Raw genomic sequence first — 20,389 nt, forward strand, 5'->3', positions numbered from 1 at the left:
TCTTTTCAAGTCTCATCCAGACCCAACTTCCAGTTTAAAAGAAATACAGAGACTAGAGAACAAGTTAAATCACACAATGAAGGGGAAAAAATCAGATAAATGCAGAAAGGTGAGTTTTGTTTTTGTTTTTGTTTTTGACAATATTGTACAAAATTCTTCCGAATGTTAATATCAGTAAAAAGAAAGAAATCACAATATGTCACTTTGGAGTAAGGATTATTTGGGGCTGAAGGCAACTGACAAACAGCAGAGACAGGAAAAGCTCTCCAACCTGTGTATTTCTGTCTGAAGGCAGGGCATACCCTGGCCTTCACGAAGGTACTCTCCCTCCTCTTTCTGGACCAGGAATAGCAGAAGACTTTTTATCACTGGAGTCTGCAGCACTGACTTGAATCTACTCACTACTGAAATATCCTTATCTTGCATTAGTTTCCCCATATATTTGACTTCCTGCAATCTATCCCCCCTAGAAAACCACACGCCTTTCCTTTGTCTCGTCACCTTGCTACAATTTGATCACTCTTTGTTAAAACGGTATGTAACTCTTAGGCCTACCACTTCTTTGGCATTTTCAGTTCTTTTCTATGAAGCCCTTCATGCCACATTAAAACACTACCATCAAATAAAGTGTGCATGCCTTTTCTCCTATTAATGTGTCTTTTGTCAATTTAACTTGGAGTTTCCAGACACTGAAACCAAGAGGGTAGAAGAAAAAGGTTTTTTCCCCCTCTCTTAAAAAACCAAATGCAATACATAAAACATCATGGGACACTGGTATGAAAAAAAACCTCAAAGAATGATATGAAAGACATTTTTGAACCAGTGGGTCAATTTGGTTATGGGCAGGATAATATGGTATTTTTAATTTTCTTGAGCATAAGCAAGATGGCATGCCATTATTCTAAGGAAATGCATAGTGAAGTATCTAGGGGTCCAGTATAAGGGGGTTTATAACTTACAAATGTTAAAACAACAACAAAAAAAGTGTGTGTGTATGTGAGAGAGAGAGAGAGAGAGAGAGAGAGAGAGAGAGAATTCCCTACATTAAATAAAGGCACATATAGGGGAGGTAGGGAGACAGAGAGAAAAAACATATATGGCAAGATATGAGCTCCTGAATCTAGGGATTTAGGAGAAGGAGAGGAGGGTATATGGGTATTCCTTATGCTACTTTTTTCTATTTTTCTATATGCTTCTAATTTTTCATTAAAAAGTTGGAAAAACAAAGATTTCAGGCAATGTATTCCATCAGGTGATATTTAAATTAAACTCTGATTCCTCAGTATTTGTTAGAACAATAATTGCCTTATCTCTACAATGGTGGAAAAAATACCATATTTGTCCACAGGGAAAAGAGAGATAAATTCTTGAGGTCATTTTTTATTGCTATGGATTATGATTCAGAGAGTCCTTCATTTAGAAATTCTACTTCCCATCACCTTGCAGCCCTCTTCCATTCCATCTTTTATCAACTGGTATTATTCTAAGTGAAATGGATTTCCTTATGTTGTCAGCTACCCATTGTTTAAAGGCCTGCCTACCCACATTCCCTTGACTGGTACGTCTCCTGGAATATTCCAGAAAAAAAAAGTGTATGAAGGTAGTGACTCCACCATCAAAAGGACTGAAACCACAGCACTGGATAATGAGGTCTGGGCAGATAAACAGCTGGCTAGATACAGATAAGATCCTTTTTTTTTTGTCTATGCCATGGACCCTTCTGGCAATCTGGTGAAGCCTGGGAGTCTTCTCAGAATAGTGTTTGAAGTCCAGAATATAACACACCCAGAACTCTGAAGAAAGTCAGTTGTACTGAAATATAGCTATAAAACTATTAGAAAAAAATTGTGATATAGCAATACTTGGGCTTGTTTCTTATTAACGCATTCATAAGATCTTGTCGAAGATATGATAACTAGTGTAGCTATGGAGAGTGATAACCATGAACAATACTTTGAGACATCTATAACAGCGCTACTGAAATATTAACAAACACCTGTGATCTCACAGGTGCTGCTAGTATTACTCTGGTTTGTTACCTTCCTTCAAAATGGAAGGGAATGCTCAATTTCCATTACAGGTTAGCAAAAACAAAGAGGTATTTATTTTTCCCATTCAAGCTCATGGCACCCCTTGAATTCTACCCATGGACCTGGGCTTGAGAATCTTCATATATAGGTTTGTTTTGTTATAACCTATGACTTCCTTTATGGCTGATAAATCTACATTTGCGTCTTCTTCATTTACAAAGACCACTTTGGTGGTTAAGCCATCGTTAAACTCATTATATTCTCCAGCTTAAACCTATAGATGTTATCCAGTTCCTCTGCTACATAATCGAGGCAACAGTGAATTTTCTATCTTAAATTGTATACTTAATTGACTGTATTCTATACTTCATTTAATTCCAATATATACTAACCTCAATGGACATCCACTGATATGTGAATTTGTTCTGGGAATTTTCTGCTCATATTTCTGATATCTTGCATTTTCAAGAGAAGGGTTTAAAATTATATAGCTGTAAGGCTCCAGATAGTTTTTGCAGACTTTTTTTTTTTTTTGCTTAAACTGTATACTTTCTTTCATATGGGTACCTGAACTAGGCAACATGAAATATGTCCAACAGCTGCGTTTAAAAGCCCATTGCAAACTAAGAATGCCATCGTGAACTTGAATAGTCATCTTATTTTTCACCTCTGCAATACCTAACTTCCATTTCTTGCTAACTTCTGCTTGGACTGTACTGTAAGCATGCCACTGATTAATAATAGCTTCATGAGTACAACTCTCCCACAATTGTTAGGTTAACGTATTCTTTATAAATTTTTTTTTTACTGTTTTTTTTACTTTATTTGCTACTGGGTGCTTGGAAATAGTTGTCAGTGTATTGGTAGAAAAGGCACTTCTATATTATTACTTTTTTACATTTCATAAAATTTAAACGATACAAAAATCCTCAGGAAGTATGCCGCAAAATTGATCTCAGTGGAAATTTAAATATGCTAACATTTATTTTTAAAATGTAGCGTGAAGTAGACAACTTTAAAAGCTGAGTTGAAAAAAAAAAAAACTCCAGGAAGCTGATCTGGACTTTTTAAAGCACAAAAGTGCAATATTTAATGTAGGTCAAAATGGTTAAATGGGAGAACGATTTCTAACCAATTACAGCCAAATCCCTAGCCTTAATTAACCTACAATTTGTGTAATATTTCACCACAGAGTCAGCATATACTACTTTCTTATAAACTTAGAAGGATCTACAATTTTAGAGCTTATTTAGTGTAACAGGCATATTGCCCTATTTTTATTTAAAAGTTCTGATTTTCATTTAGAAGTCAGTAACAGATCATTTTTTCAACTGAATTTTTAAAAACTTGTTACCAGAAAAAATATTAACATATTTAAATGATACATGAGCTAGAGACACTACAAAGTGAGAAACAATAAATATAATAAAAAATAATCTTCCAATCCATTTAATCTACTGTATGAATTCAAGTTATTCGTTTTTAGAGCATGTTATTCAATTTTCCATAATATTTTCATTTGTTAACATCTTATTTTAGACTGGACTGACTTTAGTTCCGAAATGATATTATACAGGTTTAAAGCTGCTCCTCCCATAAATGTATCAGTGAACTAATGGTATAGTAATGTGTATAACAGAGAGATTTCAATGTGGGGAGAAAGCATATGATTTTCCCAAGGAAGCAGTTTAACCACAAAGCTTAGAACTTTATTTTATGCCATGTATATAAAAATTATAATATTTTCTAAACCAAAATATAAAATAACCATGTTTTTTAGACAGTACTATTCTTTTTAAACTTTATCAAGATTTGTGTGTGTGTGTGTGTGTGTGTGTGTGTGTGTGTGTGGAGGTCAACTAATGCATCCCTTTTGCAAAGGAATATGAATTCTATCTACTTCCTGAATTATGCAAAAGGAGCAAAGGCTCCAAGAGGAGGTGGGCAAAGACAATGGACCTAATTCTGAAACCTTTCTAATACATCCTCACCAAAGACGTTCATCAAAGTGTGGCCCTAGCTTTCTGAATATTAAAATCCACCTATTATGTAGATGATAGGTAGGAAGCAAGAGCTTGGCAACAGAACTGAGTTTTCATTGTTCATAACAATAGTCTCATTTGGTAAATAAAGGCCAAGTCCTCCCTTATGAAACAGGCAACATTAACATCAACAACTGGAAACACAATACAAAATCCCATTTATAAAAATATGTACGCCTTCCAAGTGTGGCCGCATACGTTTGGCTTTTCTTTGCTTTCAGGACCTTCCAAGAGAAAGTTAAAAGGTGACTGAATTCAACAATAACCTTTCCGAGGTTTTGTTTTCCCCTTTGGGTTTGACTATTGTGGCCCAAGTCTCTCTGCAAGCATGTACTAACAAATGGAGTGGAACTAAAAAGTAAATATCGCTATCTTGGTTTTTAGCATCATAGTCATATTCGTAGCTGCTAAAAAGCGTAGACAGATAGCATTCTTTCCTACAAAACAGTCATTTATAATTTCCTTTCTCCATCTTCTTTAAAATAAATAAAACTCAGCTTGTTAAGATTGGAATATACCAGGGTCACGTGGGTGGCTCAGTCGGTTAAATATCCAACTCTTGATTTTGGCTCAAATCAGGATCCCATGGTTCATGGTTGGAGCCCCATGTGGCCCTCCATGCTGACCCTGCTTGGGATTCTCTCTTGCTTTCTCTGTTCCCCTCCCCTATTCATTCTCTCTCTCTTGCGCGCGCTCTCTCTCTCTCTCTCTCTCTCTCTCTCTCAAAAATAAATCAATAAATTAACATTAAAAAAAGATTGGAATATACTGAAGATATTCATATTTGAACAACCATGGGTGATATTCATTTATTTACTTATTTATTGTTAAATGTTTTAAAAATGTTTGTTTATGTTTGAGAGACAGGGAGACAGAGCATGAACAGGGAGGAGGAGAGAAAGAGGGAGACACAGAATCCAAAGCAGGCCCCAGGTTCTGAGCTGTCAGCACAGAGCCAGATGTGGGGCTTGAACTCACAAACCATGAGACCATGACCTGAGCTGAAGTCACAAGCTCAACCTTCTGAGCCACCCAGGCGCCCCAACCGTGAGTGATATTTACAACGAATTTGAACGTTTAAAATAGCAGGAAGGTACTGCTTATTTCACTCGCAACAGCTACATGTTTCAGTATATGAGAAAAAGAAAAAAAAATCCTTATTGCTACTGATTAAGTGTTGAGGCGCTTCTTAACCTTGGTGCCTCCCACTCTGGTTACAATCTTTGACAAAATCTTTTTTAGAAGACAGCTTAAATAGCTCTGCTAAAATTTTAGAATTCCTATTTTTATCTATCGTCCTACCTCTTTTTTCTCTCTGCCAGCTGTTTGCAGACCTCCTGCCACCGCAGATTCAGGCTTCCCAGTTTTTCTTGTAAAATACTGGCATCTGTTTTTGAGGACTGTTGAATTATTTCTTCCCCAGTTGCATTCAATATCCTGACAACAGTTTGCCGCTGCCCGATGCCATCCTGGAGTTCCTGTAAGATACCAAAAAGGCGAAACAAAAATGAAGCCCTACATCCTTTTGTTTGAGAAAGATTTAACAATGTGCTACCACATGCAGTTCTACCGGGAGAGAAAGAAATAAAAAAGCTCCACGTGAAAGTTTCTTTGTGAAACTGACATGCCTATATCCAAAGGCTACAAGACAGAAAGACACCTTTTATGTGTTAGTAAAAAAGCACCCTCTCAGTTCAGCTCCAGTTTTTCTATTTGTAAAGCTTGTCTGCTAGACGATGTTCTAATGTCCTACAAATCAATTAGTTGGAAACCTTCTCAAGAGCAAATTCGATTTCTTGTCCCCACAAGGATGTTCCATGTTTAACAGTCTATGAAGTGTTGTAAAATTTCAACATGAAAAAAGTATTTGGATTTCTTAATGACTATCGATAGGAGAGGTGAAAAAGAACACACATAGTTTAGGCACAGTGTTTTAAAAAAAAAAAAAAAACAAAACCTCTGGAGATATTTAAACACAAATTCATTGCTACATTCAAAGGAAATTTATTTCAAATTCTGTTTCCATCAAGGTATTTTGCATTATAAAACCACCTAAAACTGAGAATTAATTGCTTTTGGGGGCAGCCTATCAAAAAATCCCTAAGGTACAGTGATAAATTTAAAAATAATCTATAGCCGCCAGAACATTTTTATGAGTCATTGATGGTGTCAAGCTTAAATATCTTCTACTTTTTACTCTGAATGAAATTTTAAGAGTATCAGCAAAGGAGTGTCATTAGAAAGGAGACTGGTACAACCAGATATACCTAAAAACAAAATGTTTTTTATCATTACATAAAAATGGCACCGTACCTTTAAGAAAAAGATCATACAGAATGTTTGAGGCAATTAAAATAGTCTATTACTAAATCTGAAGGTTAGAAAATGAAATAGTCTGAGAACTTGAGATCTCTACCATGTTTACATAGAAAGAACTCAAAAATCCTTACACACGGATAGCAGAAAGTCAGTATGCAGAACATGTTCCTGAAATATGTGATCCACATTATCTAACAATACTCATATTTCCCTGTCTTTTGAGCCAATACCAAGGACATAGTAAACCGGAGTTCACACTTGTGGAATAAATGAATGAATGCATGTCTTCTGAGACTGGGTCAAATCTTCCTAAGTTTTATTCCACACACACAAAAACCGTTTTTTCTACTTTTCTGTATTATTTTGAATACAAAAATTTCTGGTAGTATAACTTGAACAGTTAAAAGACTCAATAAATCAGCAAAAAATGACAAGGCCATTATTCCAAGGATATGGTGCCTCAAATGAATATAAAATAGTGTAGTTATGGAACTATTCATATGCTTTCCTCACCATACTCTCTTTTTTTAAAAAAAAATGTTTAATGTTTATTTATTTTTTAGAGAGTGAAAGAGAGACAGAGTGTGAGCAGGGGAGGGGCAGAGAGAGAGAAAAACCAGACTCTGGGCAGACTCTGAAGCAGGCTCCAGGCTCCGAGCTGTTAGCACAGAGCCCCGACATGGGGCTCGAACTCACGAGCAGTGAGACCATGACCTGAGCTGAAGTCAGACGCTCAACTGACTGAGCCATCCAGGCAGCCCCGTACTCTCTGAAATGTACATAAGATATGCTCTAGTAAACATGTGATGTTTGCTTGCAATTAGTTGCTTTTGCACCATTACTTACATCTCACTCTTCACTATCCATTCATATCAGTGTCGCACACGACACTCACTGTTACTTGCTTAGTAAGAGAGACACTCATTCGTAACAAATTATACCTATATTCCTATTATACCATCCTTTCACGGAAGTCACAGATTGTGTCCGATTCATGATTGTGTTCCTAATGCTTAGTACAATAGCTGGCGCATGGGAGGTTTCAGCAAGTACTTGTTGAGTGAATGAATGCATCTATAAATGAAGGAAATGGGGGAGGAAAGTAGGAAGGGAAATGTTCGGCTTCATCACTGCCATGGTATCATTGGTATTAATACAGTAGTTGGGCCTCCTAGAGATTCAAAGACGTTAGTACAATATTCTAGGTTTTGGTCAGTATTTAATCTCGCTGATGAGGGTAGACACAGTTGTGAAGGATGATTTGTTGTACTACATACAATAGAGAAAGCAAGAGGCTCATAAAAGACGTACCAGAAGAGAGAAGGTCTTGGTGGAAGGGTGAGGAGGAGATTCTTCTGGAGGACTGTGAAATGTAAAGAATGGGTATATCTGAGAAACATGGAGGGTCAGGGGGGCAAGGGAAAAGCACAAGGCAAGGCCTACGATGTGCAATCTCCACGATTTGATCAGGACTATGTTTCTGGGCTTAGCGTCACTGTATGAGAGTAGGACTTCAGAGAGAGGGGTAGTCCTGGGCGTATCTCGGGCCTAGGCAGAGAGGACTTGGTTTTTCCTTGAGGAGTTTGCAATTCTTTGAATGGCAACAGAAAATAACTTCAGTTTTAAGTACAGGAGTGTCCGAGCTCGAGCTGTGTTTCTGGGTAATTCTGAGGCAGAGTTGAGGCTAATGCTAAGACAGGGATGCAGATAAAATACGAGGACAGGATTCTGGGAGACTGGTAGTTGGGTAAAATTAGACTTGTGATGATGCACTAGAAGGTAAAGGATAAGCCTAATCCACTGTGAAGGCAGAATCTACAGGATTTGGGAACTGGATGGATCTGACAATCACGTACAACTACTGAAATGGGAATTTTTTGCCTAAAAGGCAGAAATCAGGGAAGTACAGGAGAAAGATTAAGACTCTCATTTGTACCTTCAGTGGTGTCCAATGCCCCTATGTATTAGTAACACTTTGACAAAATGCGTGGCATACCTATTAGATGTGCGCCTTGGCAGTATGTCTCAGACTTTCAAGTGCACGAGAATCTCCTAGAGAACTTGTTAAGCTGCCGATTCTGGTTCAGTGGGCCCGTGGAGGGCCTGGAATTCTCTACTTCTGACAAGCTTCAACAGGGATGTCAATGCTCCCGGTCCAGGAACACCACAGTGAGTAGTAAGATGATAGACTAAATGCCTTCCGAATCGTGGTTAAGTAATCAAAGAATTCCTGATGGTGGCTTATAACGCTATGAGGTAAAGCTGCTATGGAATTTATCTCAGCCCTCGTGTTACACAGTTTTGATCTTGGCCCTTCTACTCCATGGCTGGTGGCTACAGTGACTTTTACAACCCAATTGTAGAATCAACAAGGGTTTTACTGTTTCTGTTTCCCAGATAAGAGATAGAATTGAATAGCTAAGAATAAAGCAATAATTTAAAATTGTTAGATCTAAATCTCATTTACATAGAGTCCCAAATCAGAGCCTTCAGGTTTTTTAATTTTGTGAAAGAATAGCTCATTAAATAGTCCGTTGCATTTGTGTGAGAAGATTTTGTAATCAGGAGAGGTATTTACAGGGTCTGATCTGCGGGAGGACGGTTTTCAGTAATAAAGCCCAAGACAGATAATGGATGGAAACAGGAAGTAAAAATCGGTACATGCTGGTTTACAGTTAGCCTCTGAGCCCAAAGAAGATAAAATTTGATTTAACAAATTAAATGTAAAACCTCAATCGACTTTATTCACTTAGGGAAAAACAAATTAATTTTAATTCTACAGCTTCTAAATATTTTAAGCACTAAATTATTCACTACCAGCGAAATTTCCAAGCTTTGATATCATACTAATGTTCTGTTGTCACAGGCATCCTTATCTATTTCTCTGGCAATTAACATCTAGTTTTAGTTTGGGACAGAAAGAAATCATAATTAAATCTATTGGATTATTCATCACAGTTAGAAAGCTTATTGTGTTTTGATTCTGATATGAAAGCATCATTCTTAATAAGGATTCCGTATCAGACTTCCCGAGGGAACTTTTTCAAAATATAAAAGCCCAGAATTCCACCGTAAGGTGACTCAATCAGAATCTCTAGAGGTAAGGGGACAAAGGAGTACAAAATAGATTTACTATTAAAGAGAGAGTAGGCAACAGACATGTTGAAGGGGCAAGTGAACAGGAGAGACATGCTTTAGAGTTGCCACCATTATCCTCAACTTCTTGTATGCTTTTTAAATTGAGAAATGTTCCTGAATTATAGAAAATGACATATACACTTAAGTCCTTCAAGTCTGGTCCAATTGAGGGAAAGGAAGAGAAATTATAGATAAGGAAGGAACTGCTACATTTTTATAGAACAAAGAATACGAGGCAAAAGAAGCCAGTACATTTGATATGAAAACATTGCATAAATTAAAAAAAAAAGTATGCTTGCCAAACTATTCTAAACTGTATGAAAGCACAACAAATGGAACATAAAATATGACCAATAAAGAAAAAAGAATAAGCTTTGAAGCAGTTACGGGAAATCGTACAATGACAAATTGGACAAGCTACATAGGAGATAAAGAATTGGCAAAATATCACAAACTCGGCAGAATAGGAAAACAGAAGAGATAAAAAAGTGATTGGGAGAAAAGATCAAGACCGAGGGAAACAGAAGAAAGAAAACCAAATTTTCATTGAACACGTCGATGTGTCAAGAACGCAATTCTGTGATTTAATTGTAATTTTGCTCAAGATTTCCTTTGAGACAGATTAATCATTGACTCTGTTCATTCACTGGTCAAGTGAAAATACGTAAGAATATGATCATTATGCACACTTGTGAAATGGCTGGACAGAATTATACTGCACAATTTCATAGTAATATGATGCATTACCTTTTACCTACTTGCTTTACTCTTTCTGTCCTGCTTAAGACCATGACCACTCTTTCTCTTTGTCAGTTCCTAGAACTCAAGCAAGAGTCTGAAAAACAGTTTCAGGTCCTTTTCTCAGAGATAAATTAAATGAGTTTGCCTCTCATGTTAATTCTTCGAGTATATAGTCACCACTGCTTTTAGGGGTTTTAATAAGCTTCAGACAATACCTTTCACCTTGTATCAGATGATGAATTTTTGTAAGAAAGCAACATGAATGGGCAAATACCGAAAACATACAGGAGGTTCAGCAACAGTACACGTGCAACCTAGCCCGTCGGTGGACTGGTGATGCCATCCTGGCAGAAGACCTGATGCCCCTGTGAGAAGATCTCATGATGACAGGGACAAGGACTAAAAGATAGCTGAAATCTGGGAAATGCAGGAGTTAAAAGAGGGAAAGGCAAGACTAGAGAAATGGTACCTATTAAAAAGGAATGAAAAAACAGAAGCGTGGTGTAGAGAAATGGCAATTTTTGAATAAAGAATGAAAGCTGTAGGAGGCAAGGAGCAAGGCCCAGGTTGGGTACCTAGAATGAGGATGTCAAGAAAGATGCCTACTTACTAACTACAAGATCAAGTCCAAACACTAGCTTACTGAGGCCGAAAGGGCCTCTGCTGCCTCTTTTCCCCTCTTTTCCCCCGCTCGCCTGATGTTTCCCACTGTCTACCTTAGCTCCAACTCCCAGTAAAACTGAATAACTTTCTACTTATATATAGATGCTCCCAAGTTTTGCAGGGCAAAGTCATTATTCATCTGTAATGCTCAGATTAAATGTTCCCTCTTCTGCTGGACCCGTTAAGAGCCCAGAGAGAGCTACGTGTCTCTCCAATATGTATTTATTAAATATTTCTATGTAGCATCATTCATTGGTAGCATTTATGTCTCTATGAGACTTTATAGTTGATAATTAAGTCATAGTGAAATAATGTTTTCTTCTTTTGACCATAAAATATGAATCTAAGTTTGAGCCGTATCTCAGATTCAACTTTTACCTAAGTACCTTACAGGCCTTTTATTACTAATTTGCAACGTAAGTCAGATCAAAGAGGAACGACCTTAACAAATGATCGACCAGACACAAAATGCACCTTTTTATCCTATTCTTTCTCCCGGTCTAATTTTATTTTGCATTTCAGTAAACATGTATCATGTCTGACTAATAATAATGCTAGAACCATCTGCATGTTTTTGTTAGTTTGTTGCAGGAATTGGAGGCAGGAAGGGGATGGCTGTTAAATTTTATCTCATATTCTCTTTTTCCTGGGTGGTATGATACTAGATATGCTTGTTGGTACAGGTACACTTCCCTAACTGCTCCTGATAATGGTGGCTATAAAAGAATAATGAGAATTCCTTTTAAAACTAGAATTAGACTGTTCCTTTCCAGTCTATTCCAAAGCAAATGTCCTGCCAATGAACTAGAGGAAAATTATGTACAGTAGCGATCTATTTTAATGGGACATTTACCTAATATCAAATTACAATGAAATTTCCTTTGGATGTGTTTATCTCATCGACATCAGTGATATATACAGTCATCATTATCAGTGCTATTAATGTGGATACCAAATGGATGCATCAAAGTGCTTTAAGTACAACATGCTTTGAAAGTTTATGTCAGGCTTTCTGTTTTCTTTCTTTCTTTCCCAAGAAATAATGCCCTGGGCAGAAAATCCCCAAAACATACATTCCTTAATTTCAAGCAGAGATTCCATAGGAAAAAAAAAAAAGTACGTATGTTAAATCTCTGCCTTTGGGGCTCTGATATTAAAGACTGCAAGTTAAACCCATCCTCAGACATGATTTGGCATTAGAAATTTAGTAAGTTTGGGTGGGGCATGAATACATTCTACTCTCTGAAGGCATTTGAATTAGTGGTCCTTGTTTTAAAGAAAACTGTTATAAAGCACACAACTTTGCAAAGTTAATAGGTTTTACTTAGTTAAAAATCAATGACAGGCCTCTTTAGGTTCACAGATTTAGTCAATCCTTCTTGGCTTCTAAATCATTCATTAGAACTTCAGGAGAACTAGCTGGGAATATTTAAGAGTTGTCCTTTGTCTCCATTTACATAGGTTTTTATGAAAACAAATATACCTTTCTCTGATCAAAAGGAGGTTCCTCTCTATGACCATATCTGCTCTTTTTTTTTTTAAACTGAAGGAAAATTAACATACAGTGTTATATTAGGTTCAGGTGTATAATACAAGGATTCAGCAACTCTATATATTACTTAATGCTCATTATGATTTAGTATACTATTAATTGCCATTATCTATTTCACCCATTCCCACCACTCACCTCTTTTCCAAGCATCTATCCAGAGATAAATGGATAAAGAAGATGTGGTACATATATACAATGGAATATTACTCAGCCATAAAAAAGCAGTGAGCTCTTGCCATTTGCCACAACATGCATGTATCTACAGGGTATTATGCTAAGTTAAATGAGTCAGAGAAAAACAAATGCCCTATTATTTCATATATATGTGGGATTTAAGAAAAGAACAAAGAAAAAAGATGAAAAAAAAAAACCCAGACTCTTAAATACAGAGAACATGCTTGCGCTCTTAATAAGAGATCCTGGTAAGAGAACATATGACTTCAGCCATAAATTTCTCTCTAAAGAATTATTAGGGTACTTGTAAAAACATGTGACATATTTCATCATGAAACATACGGCATGTGACCAGAAGATACTTGCTCTGAGGCAGAAGAACTTGAAAGAAGACACAGGTCATTTTAAAATTCCTTCTTTCTAGAGGTCTTATCAGTTTGGAGCCACCCAAATATTGATTCAAAGGACATTTGGTGGAATAAAAAGTGTAGTGAGTGTACAAAAAAAGCAACATAACTGGTTTTTTTAAAGCAAGATGACATGTAAATGGAATTAAGAACTGAAAATACTTGATTACAAGTCCAATCTCATTGGCTTTGGAAAGTTGTAGTTTCCTATTGGCTCTTGCCGTGCTTATGAAAAGTTTTCACTCCGTGAGTCATTCATTGACTACACAACTGTTTACTGCGTGTCTCCTACGGGCCAGGCACTCTTCCAGGTGCCAGTTATTGTCGCCTGCAGAAGGAGTGGATTGGAGAAGCTCTGGAGTAGAAGTAGGGAGACCCATTAGTTGAGGTAAGAGAAATGGTAGTGTGGACTGGGAGGTAGCAGTAGAAATACGGAGAAGCGGTTGGAAACGATTGACATTTGGGAGGTAAATAGGATTTAGCCATTCACTAAGGATGTGAGGGAAGGCAAGGTTAGCAACCAAGCAGTTGAGAATACTGGACTGAACTCGACAGGGAAAATTAGGTTTGAAAATATAACTGAGATCAACATCGGATGAGCGAAGTCTAAGATTTGTCACGTGGGTATGGCTCTGAATGTGGTTGGATTCCCCATTTTCATGGAAAACAGTAACTTCAAAGTTAGAATTCATAATTCAAACCTATTTGGGGACTTTCTGAACATGTGCCTGACAACTGCTACATAGGAAAGTGAGAGGAGTAATGTCATTATTGACCCTTGCTATATCTGGAGACTGCTCCATTTTACTTTCATTTGCTGGCAAAGAGATCCATCAGGCTATCTCACGATTCACATTATGTGCAAAGTTCAGATTCCCTATAACATCTGAAAAAAATAAGAGTATTGTTCTCATGAAGTTGCTTTTAGCTACCCATCCTAAGTTCTACCCATCCGTTGCTGAAAATCAATGGGCAGAGATGATTTAAAAATATATTCATGTTGCTATTTAAGAAATCAGAAATTAAACCTTTCCCTTCAGAGACTCCCTTCTGTCCTCAGAGGAAGTTTATGTTCCTTAGCTTTGGCATAATCTCTAAGTGATTGTTTAATGTAGGCACACTGTTCAATGCGAGTAAGTATTACCTTCACTATGATTCACTTCAACAAATACTTAGGTAACTACTCTGTGTCTGATGCTTCTACAGCGATAGATAATCTTGTCTTTTCCTGCCATTACTCGATTTAACGGAGGAGAGCAGAGTTAGTAAATAACTATATACAATGGTGTATAACAACACAGCTATGGAGATGCTATGTGAATAAGATCAATCGTGTGATTCGGAGTACGATGATATGTGTACACATGTCTGTATCTGTGTGTGGGAAGGTGGGAAAAGGAACATAAACATGGTAGTAATTAAGACTATACAAGACTCAAGACAGTTTTCTTCATTTGTTATATTACCAGACACAGTGCTGGGCATTGCTTACCATAATACTTGCTCAAGAGATATTCGTTGATAAACTGAGTGTAAGATATCACCGTACTCTTTAATGGTTTCCCACTTGAGAAAGGTTCAAAAGTAAAATTGTGAAATGTATATACAACACCCTGGTAGGGAAAAGAGACATTTAAAAATAACTGTTTTACCCAAGTCGCCTCTCTTACCACAAATAACAAGTTATCAAGGTAAGGTTGTCTTTCATACTCTCGAGCATGGAAAAGCCCAGAAATAAAATAAAGAGGGATAAAAACAGATCTCTGGGTCTCATATCTATTAATTGATTTTAAGCATGTAGCTCAGGTTATGGAACCCCAAGACATCAACTAACAATCCACCTCTAAGCACATGTTGGGCATCACTAAGCCTTCTATGTCCCTCTCATCAAGTGATACAGGCATTAAAAACAAGTCACTTTTTTTAAGCCTTAATTTTTGAGGTTGGCTTGCTTATTTTCCAACTCATTATCTATTATAGGGTACTGCTCTTGTTCTTTACGGAATGAGATGAGAAGGGGAGATGGTGAAACACATCTGTGCATCTCTTATTGACTGAGCACATCCTCTGGAAATCAGAGAAATCAGGCACAAGAATCGGTTCTATTATTAACATATTTGCACAATGTCAACAACTTGTTTCTTACCGAACTATATACAAACCAGAGCAACCTAAGAATAAAAGAGCCAGGGAACTTAAGGATGTCGCCCGTTAAAAATTCCAGAATTACCCAGGTGCTTACCTAAAAGATCAGGGACAGTTAAAAAAAAGAGGTGAAAAACAACTATAGTGATTTTGACTTCCTCACAAATCTAATTTGTGTAGAGGAAAAGATTCTCTTATCAAATGTTAATGTTTCCTAAATTTTGTTGTCTCTATCGAAGCCTCCGTCTCAACTATTACCTCGCATTCTCGCATTTCATGCCATTACCTCGCATTTTCATGTCATTTAAACTTCAAAGAAAACATTTTCAAGCAAACTCACATAATTCTGAAATGAGTTTCTCTTGTTGACTTCATTATTTATTGGAATGACATCTATCTTCTCCCACTTACCCACGCACACTCCCACCACGGGTTCATCTGTTGTTTTATCCCTTTCTTTCTTTTCCCCAGTCCAAGTTCTAGTGGTCCCGACTGCCGTACCTCTTGACCAGTTAAGTCCACGATTGTTTTCCCTCGAGACAGGTTGTTCACCATATTTCACCTATGTTAGTAACACATCCTCTGAACTGATTTCCCTTGACCCTTCACACTCCAAAATACGCTACATATTCCTTGCAGATTAATTCTTCTGATGGACAGCTCTGGGGGTGATTTCCTGCTGAGATCTTCATCGAGATCTTCGGCACCTGCCTCGTGAAGCCCATACAGCTTAGATGAACTTTGGAACCTCACAACATTCCTGGAAGAAACCTTCCTAAGGTTCTCAAAGTGACTCTCTAATTCCTTATCCATGGCTGCAGCACAACTTGACAACTCAGAGCGATACCCTGGCTTTCTGCAGACCTCTGTCCATGCTCTCTCCATCACTCATGCCCTCATTTCTACTTGCGTTTTCCTCTCACTCCAATCCAGTAGACCATGAGCTTCATGAGGGCAGGAATCACTGTTTTTCTCTCCTTCTAGTTCTTAGCAAAGCATGTGCTACATGGCAGTGCCTTAAACGCGTATGTAAAGTAGATAAACACTCCAAATACCATGTCTCTCACAAAATAAATTTTCAACGAGAAATTATCCTGTAAAATCCTACTGCAGATCCATTATGTCTAGTTTAGGATGTTTTTCATAGCCTCTGTAAAACTAAACATCTTTATTTTGATTGGAAGGTTTTGAATTTCTTCAACGCAGGGACACTGTCTTCTTTTTTTTGAGTTTTCTACCATGTTAATCAATAAAAGTTTGTTGACCAAATGAATGAGCATTATACATATAGTCAAAATGATGATTAAATTATATTTCTCTATTTTTAAATATCTAGTAGGCTTTGACCAACACATTAGTTCTGATGGTATGAAAAGGCTATCTGCAGTGGCTGGTCAAAGAAAATCAAAATATTCAGCACTCCACGTTAGTGACAGAATGGCCAGGAAGCAGCCCAAGCAGCAACACTGCTTTGCACTAGAGTCTTCAGAGAAAATAAAAGGAAAAGAAACCAAGTTGGAAAATGTCTCTATCGTTCCCAATTTGCCTATTATACCAATAACCTCAAAATAATATTACTTCCACATGTGTGCGCTCTCGCTCCAAAATGAAAAAAAAAAATTAAAAAGATAATATTACTTTTCACCCCAAAAGAAGGGCACTGTCTTCAACAGACATGACATCTGTTCATGAATGGCCAGTACATGAAAAGAAGTTCAATACTGTCAGCCATCAGGGTGACACAGATTAAGACCACAACAAGAAACCACTTTATATCCCGTAAAATGGCACAGTTAAAAAGAACTGCTAAAATCAAATGTTGGTGAGAATGTAGGGGAAACAGCGCTCTCCAACATGACCGGTTAGAGTGTAAAATGACACAACCACTTGAGAAAACTGTTTTTGCAGTATCTTACGAAGTTAAGCACTTGACCTAGCCATTCCCAGGGAAATGAAAACACTCACAAAAAGACTTTTCCACAAACACTCACAGCATCTTAATTCCAAGTATCTCCAAACTGAAAGTCGCCTGACTATCCATCAAGACATTTTTACTATATGTGTAGGAGACAGACGAATCACAGCGTATTTTTACAGTGAAAAAATGAGCCAGCAGTAAAAAGGGATGAACTACTGGTGTCATAACATGGATGAATCTCAAAAATACTATGTTGGTCAAAATACTACATACTGCACGATTCCATTTATATGAAACCAATAGGAGACAAGACTAAAGTATGGTGATAGAAATGAAAACAATAGGTGCCTATGGGGGTTGAATCTACTGGAAGATGGCGTGAGGTGATGGGAATGTTCTTGTTATTGAGGTCGTGGTTTTATGAGTAGAAGAAATTGATGAAGTTAAATTGAACACACGATCTATTTGTTTCCAGGGGCATCCTTCTATACTTCTTTACATGCTCGCTACGGTCATACAGATCCAGAAAGCATGGGAAATAAATTACATGGCAAAATCTCAATATTACTCAAAATACCCTGACAGCTTGAAAAGAACTAAATTCAACAGGTTCAAATTTTTTATAGGAATCAATTCTTCCTGCCCTCCCAAATAAATATTATTTCATCTTAGATATATTTTACTTCTATTAATAAGAACATGTCACTTTCAAGTACTTCTCTCTCCTCAAACACTATTCTAGCCATGTTATCGATGAAGATATTCAACAAATTTAAATTCGCTCTCTCTCACTTCACACAGTACCTGTAGATATTTCTTATGCAAGATAAGAACTAAGACAGCCTCATTGGCAAACCTCAGTAATCTGCAGACAGAACTTAAAAGGGTTCAGAAGATTAGTCAGGCTATAGAGGTTTCATTTGGGCGATATAGAAGACAAGTAAAGTGGCATCCGTATTTTAGTAAAGTGTGTGTGTGTGTGTGTGTGTGTGCGCACGCGCGCATGTGTGGGGTGTGGTATGTTTATTAGATTAAGAGGGGGGAAACAGTGATCCCATGATCTTACATTCTAAGAGATAAAATGGCTCAAGAGGACTTTGAGGTTTTCAAAAAGAAAATTTTGACAAGAAAATAGCAAGTGATCCCAGTAAGTATTTTCTTAAAGGATGGGGGTCATTTAACCAGATGCATGCCACAACACAGGGATCCTCAAAGGAGCTCAGATTCTACAAATGTACGAACATGAGATACCATAAGAGACACATAACTGAGGGCAAATCTTAAAAAAGAATACAGAACTATTTAAACAGTGAGGAAAAGCCAAGCCTGGAATTGAGACCTGATACAATGTTAAAAAACCACATCCAGGGCCTTTTCATTTCCTCCTGGAGAAAGAAGAACCGGAAAGACATAGGTTCACTGACTGGGGCAGAAGGGCGGAAGGTTAGGGATAGAGATGACACAGAAAGCAAAACTGCTCAGTCCCTCTGCCTGTCTGCTCTGTCAAGGAGAATGTTCATCAGACTGGAAAAGGCATAACCGTACGAGGGAAATGAAGCCCAAAATAGGCGAGGGAATTTTAAGAGAGCACCTTGCTGCTCTAAATGAGCTAAAATCTCTGGCCCCAGACCAATTATATCCCAGGGAAATGAGAGAACCTGCTCAATGAGGTCCTACCCTGCTGTCAGTGGTCTTTGAGGAACTCCGTTAACACAGGAGATGGGCAAATGTCATCCCAATTTGCACAAATGGGAAGAAGTGACTGCACTCCTTTCCATCTATTCCTGCTAAAGCGCATTTCTGGATGAGGAGCCAAAGAATACTTGTTAATAAAGACAACCGAGTCAGCTAATTTGGGTTTGTACGATAACTGGTTCTTAGGGGAGACGCATGTGCCTGAGTTTGTGGCGTAATCTCTCTTGCAGTACGAAGACTCCATCTCAGATTTCTGAGCAACTTAAAATAACTTCTTTTCCAGTTAATAAAACCGTCCCCAGTTCCTAAAATGAAGTAACCGTGGAAGTATTTTGTTGTGTTTTACAAGGAATAACATCACGTCAAATTGCCTACCACCTGAACAAGTCCCAAGGCCTCTGACTAATGATGAATAGAGACAATGATGTGATGCGTGAACCACTTTGTGTATCTGACATGGAGAAAAAAGCGTTTCCTTCGCACAAGAGAACAAGAGGACCTAAGACTCAGAAGCACTCAAGAATCTACAAAGCAGGGAGATTCCTGAAGAAAAAAAAAGGTGGGGGGGAGGGCATGTGAGAATTAGACTAGATGAATATCCACAAAAATGTGAAGTGTGATCTCTGGGAAATGAGGTTATTAGTAATTTGTATGCCTTTTTTTCATCATTTGAAATGTGTTTTTCCAATGAGAAGGTATACTTTTTTTTTTAATCAGAAAGAAATGCTATATTCGTTTGGAATATAAATGGATATAATCTAACCCAAACAAAATATTTTATTTAGACTTATTACTTAAGGGTAAGAAGACAGACAAAATAGCCTTTCCTGGTGCTGTATTTTAATTATTCAAATTGCAGTATTTTTAAGTAAGGTTATCTCATTTTATCTACTAAGATAGCAGCACCTGTAAAATATAATTCACTACATTATTTGCTCAAGTAGATAGTATTAAAGTTACTTATGGCTATTGCCATGCATAGTGAACAAAATACATCCAACATCAGAAGTAGTAATTCATCACTTCTCAAGTAATATTAAGCTCTGCTAATATTGTCATTTCATAGCTTTCTTTAATGCTATTTTACTACATATTCGTTTTGAATACATCAATGTGTACCATGAAACTATCAAGGAAGAAAGGTTGTTAACAATTCCACAGGTCCAGTTTACTTGATGCCCTATGGACATGCTGCCTTTTAGGGGGAAACTCAGAATTACTATAGCAAATGTACCTTAGGAAATAGCTGGAAACAGCACTAATTGTGTTTTCCCATCACCCCCAAAAAGGCTAATAAAGACCATCATGATATGGAGGCAGTTTCTCAAAACTCCCACTCTCTACCATTCCTTTTTCATATTTATGATCTTTTTCTTCTCCTTGGCCTTAAAATAAAACTTTAGTCTGTATCCCCCACTTTCCATTTTTTCTGTTATTTCATTTTGTAGTTTGAAATTTTGTTAGGCACAGAATCAAATCCTTCGTGAATTAAAGAAGTGTATACATCAATAAAACCTAAAACTCAATTTGCACCTTTAAATAAGCACTTGAGAGGGTTTTATCAG

General features: G+C 37.3%; 1 protein-coding gene across 13 annotated transcripts in view; it reads right to left on the reverse strand.

The window, feature by feature from the left end:
- The window catches only part of DMD (dystrophin), a 2,022,811-nt gene that overhangs the window by 810,822 nt on the left and 1,191,600 nt on the right, over window positions 1-20,389 (reverse strand). For all 13 annotated transcript variants that reach the window (XM_047843142.1, XM_047843144.1, XM_047843153.1 and 10 more), the window contains one exon: window positions 5,375-5,550. In XM_047843142.1, coding sequence (XP_047699098.1) covers window positions 5,375-5,550 — 176 coding nt within the window. The remainder of the gene's footprint in view (window positions 1-5,374; window positions 5,551-20,389) is intronic.

This window comes from Prionailurus viverrinus, chromosome X (genome assembly GCF_022837055.1).
Source record: "Prionailurus viverrinus isolate Anna chromosome X, UM_Priviv_1.0, whole genome shotgun sequence".
In the NCBI taxonomy this organism is placed as follows: domain Eukaryota; kingdom Metazoa; phylum Chordata; class Mammalia; order Carnivora; family Felidae; genus Prionailurus; species Prionailurus viverrinus.